We start from the raw sequence: 14707 nt of genomic DNA on the forward strand, positions 1-14707 counted from the left end.
TTTTTATCTTCTTCTTGTTCTTGGTCTTCTTCTTGTTTTTTATCTTCTTCTTGTTCTTGGTCTTCTTTCTGTTTTTTATCTTCTTCTTGTTCTTTGTCTTCTTCTTGTTTTTTGTCTTCTTCTTGCTTTTCTTCAACTTCTACTGTTTTTTCTTTTTTCGTTTCTTTCATATAATTTTCAGATTGATCAATGTTGCTTTCAGAACTTTTTACATTTTCATTTACTTCCTTCTCATCTTTATCTTTTGTTTCTTTATTAATTTCCTTTTTCTTTTTTTCAAATTTTTCGGCATTTTCGATTGCGTCATTACCAGGTGCATCTTTTTTGGTTGGTTTATCGTTACTGTCATTTGAAGTATTGTTATTTTTCATAGAAGTAAACAGTACTTCATTTTCTACTACACATTTAGACGATCTCTCTTTTTCTTTATTAGCCTCGAAGTTAGATTCTTTACAAATAGACTTTTTAATTGTTTCTGTCAATTTTGATTTTTCTAGATCCTTTTTTCCTGTGCCTTCTACTTCCGATGAATCTTTCACTTTATTTTCAATTAAAGAGAGATTCATTTCCTTATCTGCCTTTCCTGCTGTATCTTCTGTTACATTAAATTGATCTAATGCATCAGCAGTCTCAAGTTCTTCATCATCGTTAACAGATAGAGTAATTTCTTCATTTTGTTGTTCACTTAGCTCATCGTTTAATTCATCAATTTCCTCTTTAATCTCCTTGATTTTATTTTGAACCGTTAACTTATTCAATTTCAATTCCAATGTTTTAAAATGCGTTAATTCATGTGTAATAACTGTAAGTTTATTTTTAAACGTTATCCCACATTCGTGACAAGCGTATGTTTTATTTCCGCTTGAATCTTTCTTTCCGCCTGAATCTTTCTTTCCGCCTGAATCTTCCTTTTCGCCTGAATCTTCCTTTTCGCCTGAATCTTTCTTTTCGCCTGAATCTTTCTTTTCGCCTGAATCTTTCTTTTCGCCTGAATCTTTCTTTTCACTTGAATTTCTCTTCTCCTTTGAATTCATTTTTTCATCCAAATCTGTATTCTCAGATGATGTTCCCTGAAATGATTTTTTTGACTTAACATTCTTTTTTGTAAGTAATGAGGCATGTTCACTGATAGATGTAGAGGTTGAATCTAATTTTAGTTTCTTTATCTTTTCGGTTATATTACTACTTGTATGAGATGTAGATTGTTCAAATACTGATTGTTCAATTGATTTCTTTTCTTTTATATCATTTTCTGGCAATGATAAATCGTCACTACTTGTAGTATTTTCTTGAGACGTATTCTCATATCGTTTTCGTTTATTTCTTTGAGATTTTCGAATGCTACTGTCCGACAAAGAATATACTTCTTTCTCATTTTCTTTCTTAGTTCTTTTTGTTTTAGCAATTTGTGTTTTCATAGTAGATAAAATGTCAGTATCAGAGTGATTACTCATTTTAAATGTTCTCGTATTATATCTTTTATCTCGTACTTTAGTTATTTCAGCTGTAGTTTCTTTTTCGGTATCAGTTTTCATTTTTTTAATATTGTTAGTTTCACTTTCGCTGCTATCATTTAGTAGATTTAATTGAGAACGTTTTTGACCTCTTTTTGATCTAGCATTAAATTTTTTAATTTTTTCTTGAGAGTCTGAATCTGTTTTATGTGCTTTTTCTACTTCAGCCTCGCTTTCACTATCTGTTATTATATATACATTGTTACCATACATATCCTTTTCGACTTTATATCCCTTCTGGTCCTTTTTAATTACTGTATCGATCAATACATCTTTTAAGAATACTGCGCATAACTTAGTATCTGATTGAGTTTTTCTTTTTCGTATATTTGATTTATTTGGATCTACACGGATCCAACAAGTTTTACATACTACTAATCCAGTTTTATAAAATCTATACATATCTTCATCAACTTTTATATTAGATTTACACTTATTACAAGTGCGCAACTTTAGTTGTTGAGACTCATCTTTGTTCATCTCGACTTCGTAATTTTCTTCCTTTTTATTACACTCAGAGTCAATACCACTTAAAATATCTGATTTAGTTTTCACAAATGCAGGGACAGTTGTTTTTCGTTTAACCATAATTGTATTAACCTACAACGAAGGTAAATATGTGAATAAGTTTGCATATATAAAATAATTGATGGAAAATAATATTGTAAGATAACAGAGAATTATGTTACCTTAGGTATTGTCGAATAGTCTGAACTTTTATCAAATGTCCTTCTTGCTTCGGAAAGTTCTACGTATAAAGATTTCAAGTCAAACAATACATCCAAACTATACCTGCACGTCAGGCACATCAATACAGTACCAGTTTTCCTTTTAAAAATCTACAAACAAATATATATAAAAATCTTAGCTACATTAAAGTTTGAAATTTTATTACAAATCAAAGAAAGTCATACGTCATCTTGAAAATGTTTCTGGAAATTGGATATTAAATTATCACTAGGATAATTTAATGATCGGGGACTACGGCTTAAACGGAAAATGTATCCTTGATTTTCTGTTTCTAAACAAAATGCACAAACATTTTTTTTGTAACTCTTATTAGAATTAGAGGATTTCTTATATTTGTTGAGAAACTCGCTGCATTGTTTTAACTCAAATGCACATTTGAAGCAAACCTTGTCAACGTTGCTACTTTTTTCGACCTGAATGAAATAAATAAAATATATACAATGTAATAATATCACTACAAAGTATTAAAGAAAAAAAAAACAAACATAGCTAATTTTACACATTAGTATATATATTGCATCAGATTAGATATAAATAAAACACAAAATTAGCAATAAAATAAAAAAAAATTGAATAAAAATGATTCCGACTTATGTAATCTAATGAAAATAATGAATCTTAGGTTATATTCAATTAATTTATCAAATATACAATTTTTATTTGGAAACGTTACAATTTGAGACGTAGTTATTTACGTAGTTATTTACGTAGTTTTAAATTGTATACATTCTAACCCAAAAGTTAGTAAAAGCTTTCTATTTGAATATAAACACAAAAAAATGAAATAAAAGTGAACAAATAATTAATAAAATACAATAATTATTTAATAGACGAAATAAATGAATGTACCTTTAATGATAAAAATGTCTCGATATCGCCACGCAAAGAATTATAGTTAATAGGTGTAATATTAAGAAAGACGCCTTCATCGGTGAGACACAGGAAACAATGCGTAGTTGACATGTTTATGTAAGTTTTGCATGAATTAGTAGAAACAAAAAAGTAAAAAATAATATATTTTCTTGAATGTAAGCAAACGGTCTATATTAATTTGTGTACATACACGCACGATACAAAATTTATCGTACCTTCACTTTATGGTAAAACTTCGATTTGGCGGTAATATCAAGAACCGTTATAGTAAGACAACGAAGCTCTATACAAGGAGGACGATCGAGATACGCGTTTTCGTTGAATTTGTGTTGTTGAAAATAACTAAATACCGAGTACGATAATTCTCCACAAGGGCGGCGATGGTGTTCAGAAGTTCAAATTTAAGTACGTATGATTTTATAAATAAACAAATGAAACAAATAGTTTTTTCTTTGATGTTTTTGTTTTAATCACGAAGCTTTAATTTAATTAAGGATTAATTTTCTTACAGCTCAACAGGTTATTTTATATTGTTGATTTTGTGGTTTACTGTTTAAGGTAACTGACAATTACATTTTACATGCAGTATTATTCATTTTTATACTAATTATGTTATAGATAAATTGATTCCATTTCACAATTTTTTTACAGATATATTGGATGATTTATCGACATTTTTTTCATCCTATTCTTATTTTTTCTTGACTTTATGATATCATAAACAATTATTCCATTTTCTTTACTTTACAATTTTTTATTTACTTCGTCGACTTATTTATCTATTTTTTTCCAAAGTTAAAGATAGGTTTTAACATATTTGAAAAATCAGATCAAGCGAATCGATGCGCTCTCTAGTGGCAATAGAAATCATTATCTCGTTGTGTATATCGTAGACACATTTATAACACTGCGATCGTCCTTCTTGTATATAGACTTCGTGGGTAAAATAATCAACACTGCTTTTTTAATATATCGAATTATTACAACCATTCAATATTTCGATCATTCAATTTCAATTTTTATTAGTCAATATGTGTAACATCATTGATTAATTATATTTCAATTAAAAAAAATAATACTCTATTTACATATGTCATTAATTTTTATTTAAAATTTTCTTTTATTGCAAATAATTTGTTATTCTATATAAACATTTTAAATATCAATTATTTTGATATTTAATTTTAACAAACTTAGTAAAATAATTTATTTCCGTCGAGTGCTACTGAATAGTAAAGAGAAAGCAAAAGAAAAATAGAAAAAAAAGAAATAGAGATTTACACATCTATTTCGAAACATATCACACGTGTAATAATTTCATTAAAATCAACGATGTCGTCGAATATTATACACCTTTGTTTTCGATTTAGTTTTCTTTTCTTTCCTTTTAATGAATATAAATAACTTATTAAGGATATGTAATACTATAACATAGTATAAGAGAATTTTTTTTTTGTACGAATAACGATTTATAAATATATGATAAAGTCAACACTACAAAATTGAATTAAATTCATTTGTATATGAGATAGTAAGGTCACCTATACATATACATGCATGATCTTATTGAATGAATGAATTAACGTACTTTACATGTATGTTATATTAAATGTGTGTTTTTCTTTTTCCTCTGTTTCTTTTTTACAAGTGCCTGCAATAAAGATAGTCGAAAAAATTTAAAAATCACTTGACATTATCGATAATGTTATTATTCTTATCATCCTTTTTTTCTTTATTTTTATCCATGGATGCTTCTATTCGGTCAGCGTATCCCACAATGTTGGAAAATGTAATAAAAAATATGTTCATTATTGATGAGGCAGCCAATCTACAATAGAAATTCGTATAATTTTAATCAGTTAATGTAAATAATATCATAAAAATATTATTTAAAAATATTATTGTTATTGTTATTACTCTAAATATTTTTTATATATTAGATTATATTTATTAATAATTTATATATTAATATTATTATTATTATTATTATTGTTATCGTTATATATATTTAAATGTATCAAATATCGTTAAATAAACATAAAATAAATTTGCGATTTGGTATAATTACAAAAATCCGAATTACCTAATATTATTGCTGATATTTTGATAAATTTCATAAGGTGGAGATTTTATGGAAGGTACTTTTTCCTCCATAAAATCCAAACCAACGCAAACGAAATTGTCAATCGTTTTAATTGGTGTTTCTAACGTTTCGTGGATCTGATTGGTCAATGGTCTAACATATTCGGCACTCTTGCACAATCCGTTTTCAACATTTTCAAAAATGGTTGTAACGGATTGATGGGATTCTTTAATTGTCGTGTATGCTTGACAAAACGACGAGCTTACCGACAAGAATATCGGTAATCGAAAGAGACGTCGAGTACAGATTATACAACTTTCTTCTTCTTTTTTAATTAACTTATTATCGTTATTAGAGAGCGTCGGAGTAGCGAGATCATTCATGCCAGTCATAATACTTAGTTGCTATAAATATAAGAATAAACAGAGATAAAAGTTCAAACGTATATATTTCCATTATAACTTGTAACGTCATTGGTCGGTCTTTTTATTATTTTTCTACTATACATATAAGAATAAAATCAATCCTAACCAACGTATAATTAACTCTACTAGGTAATAAGATCTGATTAGAATAAGAAAATGTTTATCTGGATCTTTGAAAAGCGAAACGTAAATACAAATTTCTATTGATACAAAAACTAAATGAAAATTTTACTTAAAACAAAATTCTTATTAGGTTCGATCAGATGTGTCTCATAGGAACAAGATTAACAATAATACTTATACGCAAAAGAAAGCTACCGAATGCAAACACTTAAAAAATTCTATGCTACTCGCATAAATACAGGGTGACCCGTAACTCGACAAATTTTTAAACTTTTTATCTTAAAATCAAAGACTTATATGAACAAATTTAATAATACATTTTTCATATAAAACCATCCTACGCTCACTAGTACTGTCAGTTACAGGACATCCTGTAAGATTTATAAAATACGTCAAACTTGGTACATTTTTAAAGCAGTTTATAAGGAAAGGAAAATAATAAAAAGGATAAAAAACAAAAGAAGATCCTACATAAGTAAATGTGTTCGTGCAAATGAGAAATGTGGACACTGATTATCATCGTAGAGTTGAACTATTCATTGTCAAGTAATAATACGCACACGATATGCGATGCGAACGATACTCGAAGGTGTCTCTCTGATCTCGAATGAACTTTCAGAGTTATCCATACTCTTCATTATCTGTCTTAATAATAGACCTTTTTTATTTCCACTATTATGCGAAAGTCCTTGCGGCTTTCACGAAAAAAGGACTTTTTAGAAAGATTCGTTCTGCCGAAATTGTTCTCTTCTATCTTTGTTTTTTTTTTTGGTCTTTCTCTTTCTTTTTCACCGTTTCTATGTTCTCCTTTCTTTTCCTTTACTGTATCTAAATTTAGAATAAACGACCCTGAAGAAGTATCCTGGTTTATATCAAAAACCGAAACTCTCGCGACGTCGATCGAAGCCACGACTCTCATCCCTACTCTTCTTTATTTGATGCTTTGTGGTTCTACCCTACGTGACGTCACGCGGAAATAGAAACTATCGTAACGCGGCAAATTTGAATTTGATTGTTGCAATTTTTATCTTATAACTGTGTATTTATATATATTATGCATATTTTATTATTTAATAATTAATATTTAATATATATTATATATATAAGAATCGTAACAGAACCTACGATTCAGTCGTGACATCACATGATGATAGAAAACTATTGTAGCGCGGGAAATTCAAATTTGATTCTTAATTCTACTTTGTATATGTATTTTATTAGATAAATCTAAATCTGTATTTTATTTTTTAATAATTTATTGTTAAAGCATGCCAAACAGAAAGGTCAAATAGTTGAAATAAAGAGATGAGAAGTTGAAACAAACGTGGCGTATTTTATTTATCCGTAAAACATGAAACTGCGCGTGTGCACAAGAACGAATGAAAAAGCATGTATAAGCAAGAGAACAAATGAATCATGGGCAAATAAAACGCGAATGATACCGGTTGGCAAAGCTCTGCTAGATTTCTGTTGGAGATGCTGTTTTTTGCGACTGCTGCGAGAAAACAACGCCAATATGTCAGATGAGGGCGTATATCTATTTAACGTAGAATTCGTCGATCAAAGATTATTGTGTGACAAACCGTATAAATTATGACCATCTAAAGCGCGGAAATATTTTATTTTTTATTAATTTTCTTCTGTTTTGTATCCATAAATATATTATATAAATAGAAACTGGAGAAAAATTAATATAAAATAAAATATATGTTAAACCATCGATCAAAAAGAAATTGATTGATTTTACGTCGAATTCATCTCACAATAATTATGTCAAAATTATAGATAATTTAAACGCTCGATTCGTAAACGACGATTTGAACGATCGGTTTTTTCGGAGGCGGTGTTGTCGCGGATGCTGCAATGTTTCTTAACACAGCTTCAACAGCTTCTTCCCATTCTTGTTTTTTGGAATCGGGTCGACCCGATTGTGATCTCTTCAATTTCGGCATTGAAATAACCGTCAATACTTTCCTAAAAATCGAAGACTATTTTATCTCCAGAAGAAAATTAAGTATGAAAATTTTATTGTAAAATCTAATACTTCAATATAAAAAAATATTTGTACAAATACCTCAGATCAGAATGAAGCGATGACATATCACCACCAGCGTGTTCACCCAATCTACGAAGGGTTTCTGCTAGAGGTCCGCTCAAAGCTTGTAATCTCCTCCAAGATTGAGCGTATTGTCTTCTAACCAGTTCTATGATTGTACTAGTCAACGCTAAGCCCACCAGGATGTACAAGGTACACAATAGTGTATACTTGGGCTTCTCTGCATGGGATCGACGATACGAACCGTAGCTATAATTACATATACACAAACTACGCGAAGACATTCAAAAGTCAATCAATATTACTTCGTTTTTAAAAAATAAATTTCTACTACGATGAAGACGCGAAAGTTCTGTTAAATTAATTTTATAATTGTCAACATTCACTATATTCAGGATTTAAAAAAAATATTTCATGAATATATTTTTAATTTATCACAGAAAAAAATATTTTGGTGTGGAATAACTTACTAGGAACAAGATCACCAAATCCTATGGTAGTCATCGTGACAAAACAGAAATAAAATCCTTCGAAAAAGCCCCAATCGTCTTCCCATAGCATGAACATACCAGCACCACATGCCAAATATACGAAAAGTAATGCAACTGCTGCGACCGCACCTGAACGCAAACTCAAAATAATATTTTCACTCGATTCCCGATGAACAACGATTTTTTTTACTTTAAACATTTTTTATTACCAACTGATTTTCTTCCAGTGGGATTCATTTGTATGCAAGGTGCAGTTGTTAAAAAGTGTAATTTCGATTTTGCTATAACAGTTAATTGGACCACAACTTCAGCAAAAAGTTTACCCCAATCGGCAATTACAGTCAAAGTTAGAGGAATTCCTATGATGGCGAAAAGAATGCAAAAGATTCTTCCGTAATTCGTGGACGGTACCACGTTTCCATAGCCTAAAAACAAAAAAAAAGAATTAAAAACATTAAAAAATATTTTTTTTATTTTTTTTTACATCGCTAAAAATAAAGAAACAATTTACCGATAGTCGTGAGAACCGTGCTCGCAAAAAATACAGCTTGAAGAATGCTCCAACGATCGGTAGAAATTGGTGGTAACTCTGTTAATCCTTGATCACTTTGTTCAATAGTTTCGGTAATGAAACTGACCAACATACCAGCTTGGGCAGTTTCTTGAATCGCTTCCTCGTATTCCCGTAACTTTACACTTACCTAGAAAATTTGGATTCTTATTAAAATATACATATAACATTGTAATTTGATAATTAGCAACTAAATTTAATATATTTACCAGAGTTCTCAAGTTGGACACATCGGTATTGTTAGAAATCATATCGAGAAATCTGTATCTTTGCGTGCGTAATTTTATACGCAATCTTTCTAATCTCGCTAATTCTGCAGGGAGCTCCATTTGTCGAAAAACCTGAAATTATTTCTTTTCAAAATTATAAAGAAAAAGAATATAATGATGACAAATTTTTGTTTACGTAATTGTTCGAAATATTTTTATTCGATTTAGGAAATAATATGAAATAATTTGTATATTTGTTGGTATATAAAAAAAAAAGAAGAAATATAATGAAAATATAATTTTTATTTAATGCGCACGCCAAATATGAAAATAAATAATAATAACATTTTGTTTTTAAATTATTCTAAGAAGAGTTAGAATTGCGTGCAACGAGTAAGAAAAAGGAGAAGAAATATGATTCCCTTTTCCATTTTAAAATGCACTTGACAATAAAAGGTATAAGTTTTCTGAAAGAAGATCCGGTTAGTAGCTTCCGCTTGAACATGAGTGTCCACTCAACGTTAATGTATGTGTATGTACGTAAATATGTACTTTTATAATGTTTAGAAACAAAGACTAGCATTCATTTGTGTTTTCAAGTAGTATTGAATTAGCATTCAATTAGATTTTATTTATCCAATTTGTTTCTAACTATGCGATAATATGATTTCGATTTTTTTTTCATATAATAAATTAATCATTAAGTAGATTGCATAAAAAAAGAATAATACAAATAAACCATAAGAAAAGAATAGAAAATTAACATGTAGTGTCGATTGGATATAATCATAAAATAATTTTTAAAATGTAATGTATAATAATTGTTTTATTTTTTTCGGAAATATTATCAAGTAATAAACGCGATAAAGTTATTCGTAAAAATTCTTATATTTGAAAGATTCAGACATGAAACGTTCAAGTTGAAATACCATTTTCATCAGGTTGCTCTCTTCAATTACTAAAAATAGAACTTGAATTGGATAGCGCGAAGGCGAAACGTTTGTTATAAAAACAAACTTATTTCTCGTTGATATAAACAATGTAAACGTAACGACCCTTTGCATTTTCATTTATTACGTAAATCAAACGAAAATAAAAACTTATTCGTTAAGTATTAATAAATACTATTAAAATAAAATGATTAAATATTTTTGTTAATATAAAATTCCATCAGTACAATTATGTCGATGCTTAATAATTGAATAAATGATTTTGTTCCAACTTACCATACCACCGATTGCTGTATAAAGCATTAAAGTAATTAAAAGTCCAACGTGTCCAGCAACCGATTTTAATTTTCTTATCGTTTCTTCTCGTAAAAATGGTTTGATTTCGTCAGAATTTTGAATATCATTCAAAGATTCTGGCCCGTTAATATCTTTGCTAACTCTATTATATTGACCGAGTTCGACGCTCGTATGTGTTTTTTTACTCTTTGTCATTATAAAAATAAATCAATTTAATATTTTTAATAACCGAAGGTGTATAAAGGGAAGAAACAATCTTCACGGACCGATGCAGATTTCACAATGATCTTCGATTACTTCAAACTCATCTCTCCCAAATATAAGATCGAACGGAACTCCATCTCTCCAATTTTAACAATTGATTCAATTTACGCGCCATTCCTCGAGCGCAATCTGTCGACGGAATGTTCGAACTAAGTTTTAAATATGTACTCTATCGTAATTATAGACTGACGATAAAAAATTTAATATAATGATATATGATTATAATATTAAAATATATTAATTCAATTAATAATTTTCTTTTTAATGTTTAGATTGCCACATAATTTTCTTATATTTTTTATTTCATATTTAAAAATTTCGGAATTTATATTCGAAGGAAACTTCCTTATCTTTTTTCTTATACGAAATAGAGGGTTAAATTTTGTCTAGACATACAAGTTTCTGTTCATACAGAATTGTTTAGTTTTACCTTGTATAAAATTATTGTGCAAAATTATCATAGTAATCACTCAGTATAACCAACAAAGTAGTTCATCTAGTTATAATAAACGGTAAGATCAATTTATTATGAACTTTTTGATGAACTTGAAATAAGACTTGTTAGTTTTCATCATATGAAACGTTGTGCTAGAATTTTGTTATTATTGATACTTTATTTGTTTTTTAAAAAAAGGAAATTTCAAAGAACGAAGATAACGTGTATTGTTATATGATATTTGAAATAAGAAAATTATTCGATTATTAACAAAACTGTTACTTGTGAAAGTTCTCGATATTTCGTCAATCATATGAATGCTTTAAAGGTTAAGTTTCATCTTTTAAAAGGCAATATCAAAATCAGTTAAATGGTATAAAATGTAGGTAATGAAATGTGGATTCAAAAAAATGATATCTTTACTTTGTTTCAGTTGTATTTATTAGGTAAATAAATAAGATAATAATATTAAAACATGTAGGAGGACGATATTATTTGTTAACAAGAAGTTTTGATCATGACAACAGTGAAGGTTCATGGCGGAGTAGATATACTGCGGCTACCTGTTAATGAAAAGGAGCATATCTTTCCACCATGGCAAATAAAATATACTCAATCTCATATACTTCACTCCAAGTGTTCAAAGAGCGAAAATGGTTGCGGTGACCAAGATGGCACAGCATGCCAATTTTGCATGTATGATATTTTCTTATTTATTATTATTTTTATTATTATTATAATATTATATATTACGGTTTTACTTCATATTAACATACTTTTAATGTACCACAGAGAAGAGGTACCGATGATAGCTTAGAACTTATTTTTCATGTTAATTACCATCATAAATGTGTTACATTGGTAGCAAATATGTTAATATATTTAATCAAATTTTGTTTCACAGATATAGTAAAACTTTAGACTTGCCACATATGCCCGATATGGTATTTCCAAATAACATATTAACTCTAAAACACCGAAATGGAGCTATCTTGCAGTTTAATGCGCTTGATGCGTTAAAATATGTTTCCAATGGCAAAATCAATGTACAACTTGCATGTGCCGAAGCATGGAAAGAATCAAGGTAAATAATATTCTTATTTAACCCTTTGATTGCAGGGTGCTTAGAAATAAAACATGACAATAGTGTTCCATTTGCTACAAAGAAGAATGTTACATCAATTGCCTATAGGCAGCGTACCCACTAAGAGGGCAACTTCTGCTAAATGTCTATCGATGCTCTTTGCAGTCAAAGGGTTAAAATATATTCTTCAAAATTATATAGTTAAATTTATATTCAATTTTTTGTATGTCACATTTATAACAGATTGGAAAGCAGTGAGTTTTTGGAGGAGAAAGTTAAGCCGTTCGATTGGACTTTTACAACCAATTATACGGGTACAATATTTGGATTTAATTTGGAAGAAACTAACGAAAGAATTGACTTAGACAAATTGAAGAGAAGAGAGAAAATTAGGTTTTATCATGATTTGACACTTTTTGAAGACGAGCTTCATGATAATGGTATTGCTGTATGTTCAGTTAAAATTGTAAGTTATATTAATTAAAATATGACAATAGCTTATTTTCATTGTTGATATTTATACGTCTTTATTTTTTACTCATTTTATTAGCGTGTAATGCCTACTAGCTTCTTCATTCTACTGCGTTATTTTTTGAGAATTGACAATGTTATGTTAAGAATAAAAGATACTCGTATCTACCACGAATTTGGACAAAATTATCTGCTAAGAGAGTTCACTACTCGGGAAGCCAAAGTTGAAGATATTCATGTAAGTACAATGTCATTATAGTTAAACAATTATATTTACAATGATTATTTTTATTATTTTTAATCAGAAAAACGTAATTAATTATAACAAACAATATACTTTGAATAGGTATCTCCAGTATTGTTCATAGAACCAAGCGACATTGCACCTCACCTGCCAATAATCGAAAGTTATTATCATAAATTGATTGTTTCATCGAGAGAAGAAACTGAAATAAAAGATGGAATGTCAACTTCCGTTGAGAACACAGTGGATACTACTATTACTTAATATTTGTTATAAAGATTGTCCGAAAAGAAAGAAAAAAAAAGAAAGAAAGAGGGAATACATTCGATCACAAATTATAACTTTAAGTAAATGAGCTAAAAACTTGCACGCGCTTTGCATTAAAAAGAAAAACCAAGAATAAAAAATTATAAAAAATACTTTTCGCAAAGTATATAGGATATTAATTTTATATGATGAATAATTTGCTTGAAAATCGGATTGCAGTATAGTGCAGGAGAAAAATAAAAAAAAAAAAACAAGTTTGTAATTGCTATGTGAGATATGCAATGTAAAACAAACGAAATAATACAACCAAATGTTTAATAATATTTTTGTTTGTTTAATTCGCAAATAAAGTTATCTAACGCAAAAATGATAAAAAATATATTTGTAGTGTAAATTATTACTGGAATATCTTAATGTTCTATTCGTATCCATTAGTTTATCAAGAGAAAGTCATTATCAAAGGAGAGATATTAAAGTTATCTATTTCTGGTAAGATACAATAGAAATATATAGTTAGACCATAATGAATCCATACATTAATAGTCATATTTGATTTTTAGATGACCGTCTTAACTCTGGATACAAATAGTTTGATAAGACAACGTATAATAACATCTAAAACTATCTCTCCAATGTTGAATGAGATTTCAAATGAAATACAATGGTACAGATTGTGTAACGAATCGACGATACTATGAACGTGTATTCATAAAAACGAACGGTACCGATAATAAAATCCTTGCATTTGTAGACATTGAACCGAACGTCCGTTTACTTTGATCAATTTCATTAGAACAGTAATTAATAGGGAAGTATGTATATGGGCGTTGTAATATTATGTAAAATATAATTTAAATTTTGCTAATATTCGATCGCTCAAATATTTTTATCGTTTACGTAAAATTTCCCCGAGAGACGTATTTAGTATTTATCTTTATTATTATTTTTTTTTATTATTTTACAGAAGAGTTCCTTGATATCTTTGCTTAATTCATTTTAATCTTTACATGAGAATTTTCTATAGCCGTGTATTTGTTTGATGCGTCGTAGGTATCGATGACAACATACGTTTCCATAATGCACCCGTAGAAATGGCAATTCCCAGCCATATGCTTTACATAAAGCCACACCTTCGACTTGCATAGTCGATGTTAAGCGGGTGTGACTAGAGCGAATGAGCACGTACAATGAAAACAAAGATTTCTTCTTATATATATATATACACATATGTATAGTGATCCAACTTTTCATATGAATTAATTTAAAAAGTAAATCTTTAAAAGAAAAGCAGGATAAACGCATGGCATTATTTAAAAAAAAAAAAAAAATGAAACACAAGATTTAAGAAAAATATAAATAAAATAATTAATAAATTATATATTCACATAGAAATGGCGAGGGGCCTATACAAATTATGATCCACACACTATGTTACATATTTATTCAAATTTAAGTAAATCAAAAAAAGATTTATGAAAAATGCAAATAAAAATAAATAAATAAATATAAATATATATAATTAATATAAATAAAAATTGTGTGAGTATAAGTTCTATAAAAATAATCTATAGAAGAGTAAGGTGACATATTATAATAACG

At 28.5% G+C, this 14707-nt stretch overlaps 4 protein-coding genes across 5 annotated transcripts in view; 1 reads left to right on the plus strand and 3 right to left on the minus strand.

The window, feature by feature from the left end:
• Positions 1-3467, minus strand: part of LOC106793417 (myb-like protein X) — a 7393-nt gene extending 3926 nt beyond the window's left edge. The window contains exons 1-4 of the mRNA XM_014760317.1: positions 3114-3467; positions 2429-2677; positions 2204-2353; positions 45-2114 (exon numbers count right to left, since the gene is read on the minus strand). Coding sequence (XP_014615803.1) covers positions 45-2114; positions 2204-2353; positions 2429-2677; positions 3114-3227 — 2583 coding nt within the window. The 5' untranslated portion in view covers positions 3228-3467. The remainder of the gene's footprint in view (positions 1-44; positions 2115-2203; positions 2354-2428; positions 2678-3113) is intronic.
• Positions 3468-4639: 1172 nt separating this feature from the next.
• LOC106793470 (perilipin-1-like) lies at positions 4640-6724 on the minus strand. The gene is made up of 3 exons (XM_014760437.1): positions 6329-6724; positions 5221-5624; positions 4640-4965 (listed from the first exon to the last, which is right to left on the minus strand). The coding sequence occupies exons 1-3, from the start codon at positions 6404-6406 to the stop codon at positions 4821-4823; spliced, it is 627 nt and encodes a 208-aa protein (XP_014615923.1). The 5' UTR covers positions 6407-6724; the 3' UTR covers positions 4640-4820.
• Positions 6725-7371: 647 nt separating this feature from the next.
• Positions 7372-10537, minus strand: LOC106793418 (TWiK family of potassium channels protein 7-like). Its single transcript, XM_014760318.1, has 7 exons — positions 10322-10537; positions 9096-9227; positions 8827-9016; positions 8525-8740; positions 8295-8444; positions 7843-8044; positions 7372-7742 (listed from the first exon to the last, which is right to left on the minus strand). The coding sequence occupies exons 1-7, from the start codon at positions 10535-10537 to the stop codon at positions 7559-7561; spliced, it is 1290 nt and encodes a 429-aa protein (XP_014615804.1). The 3' UTR covers positions 7372-7558.
• Positions 10538-10954: 417 nt separating this feature from the next.
• Positions 10955-13485, plus strand: LOC106793450 (TIP41-like protein). 2 transcript variants are annotated; one of them, XM_014760384.1, is made up of 6 exons: positions 10955-11118; positions 11476-11738; positions 11947-12126; positions 12370-12592; positions 12677-12835; positions 12944-13485. In XM_014760384.1, exons 2-6 carry the CDS (start codon positions 11560-11562, stop codon positions 13103-13105), a joined length of 903 nt encoding a protein of 300 aa, XP_014615870.1. In that variant the 5' UTR covers positions 10955-11118; positions 11476-11559; the 3' UTR covers positions 13106-13485. The 2 variants fall into 2 exon arrangements, with proteins under 2 accessions (XP_014615870.1, XP_014615871.1); XM_014760385.1 differs by having other exon boundaries at positions 10967-11118; positions 11524-11738.
• Positions 13486-14707: the final 1222 nt, after the last annotated feature.

The sequence above is a fragment of the Polistes canadensis genome, unplaced genomic scaffold, assembly GCF_001313835.1.
Source record: "Polistes canadensis isolate GaletaPanama2010 unplaced genomic scaffold, ASM131383v1 scaffold_14, whole genome shotgun sequence".
Taxonomy (NCBI): Eukaryota; Metazoa; Arthropoda; class Insecta; order Hymenoptera; family Vespidae; genus Polistes; species Polistes canadensis.

Excerpts from the sequence above, each read along its gene's own strand:
- LOC106793470 (XM_014760437.1), bottom strand. The coding sequence starts at position 6,406 with ATGAAGAGTATGGATAACTCTGAAAGTTCATTCGAGATCAGAGAGACA. Across the intron at positions 5,625-6,328 it reads TCGTTCGCATCGCATATCGT|CAACTAAGTATTATGACTGG; the intron begins GTGCGTATTATT and ends TTATATTTATAG. Across the intron at positions 4,966-5,220 it reads AATATCAGCAATAATATTAG|ATTGGCTGCCTCATCAATAA; the intron begins GTAATTCGGATT and ends TTTCTATTGTAG.
- LOC106793418 (XM_014760318.1), bottom strand. The coding sequence starts at position 10,537 with ATGACAAAGAGTAAAAAAACACATACGAGCGTCGAACTCGGTCAATAT. Across the intron at positions 8,741-8,826 it reads CACGGTTCTCACGACTATCG|GCTATGGAAACGTGGTACCG; the intron begins GTAAATTGTTTC and ends TTTTGTTTTTAG. Across the intron at positions 8,045-8,294 it reads ATTTGGTGATCTTGTTCCTA|AGAAGCCCAAGTATACACTA; the intron begins GTAAGTTATTCC and ends GATCCCATGCAG.
- LOC106793450 (XM_014760384.1), top strand. The coding sequence starts at position 11,560 with ATGACAACAGTGAAGGTTCATGGCGGAGTAGATATACTGCGGCTACCT. Across the intron at positions 11,739-11,946 it reads ACAGCATGCCAATTTTGCAT|ATATAGTAAAACTTTAGACT; the intron begins GTATGATATTTT and ends TTTGTTTCACAG. Across the intron at positions 12,836-12,943 it reads CCAAAGTTGAAGATATTCAT|GTATCTCCAGTATTGTTCAT; the intron begins GTAAGTACAATG and ends TACTTTGAATAG.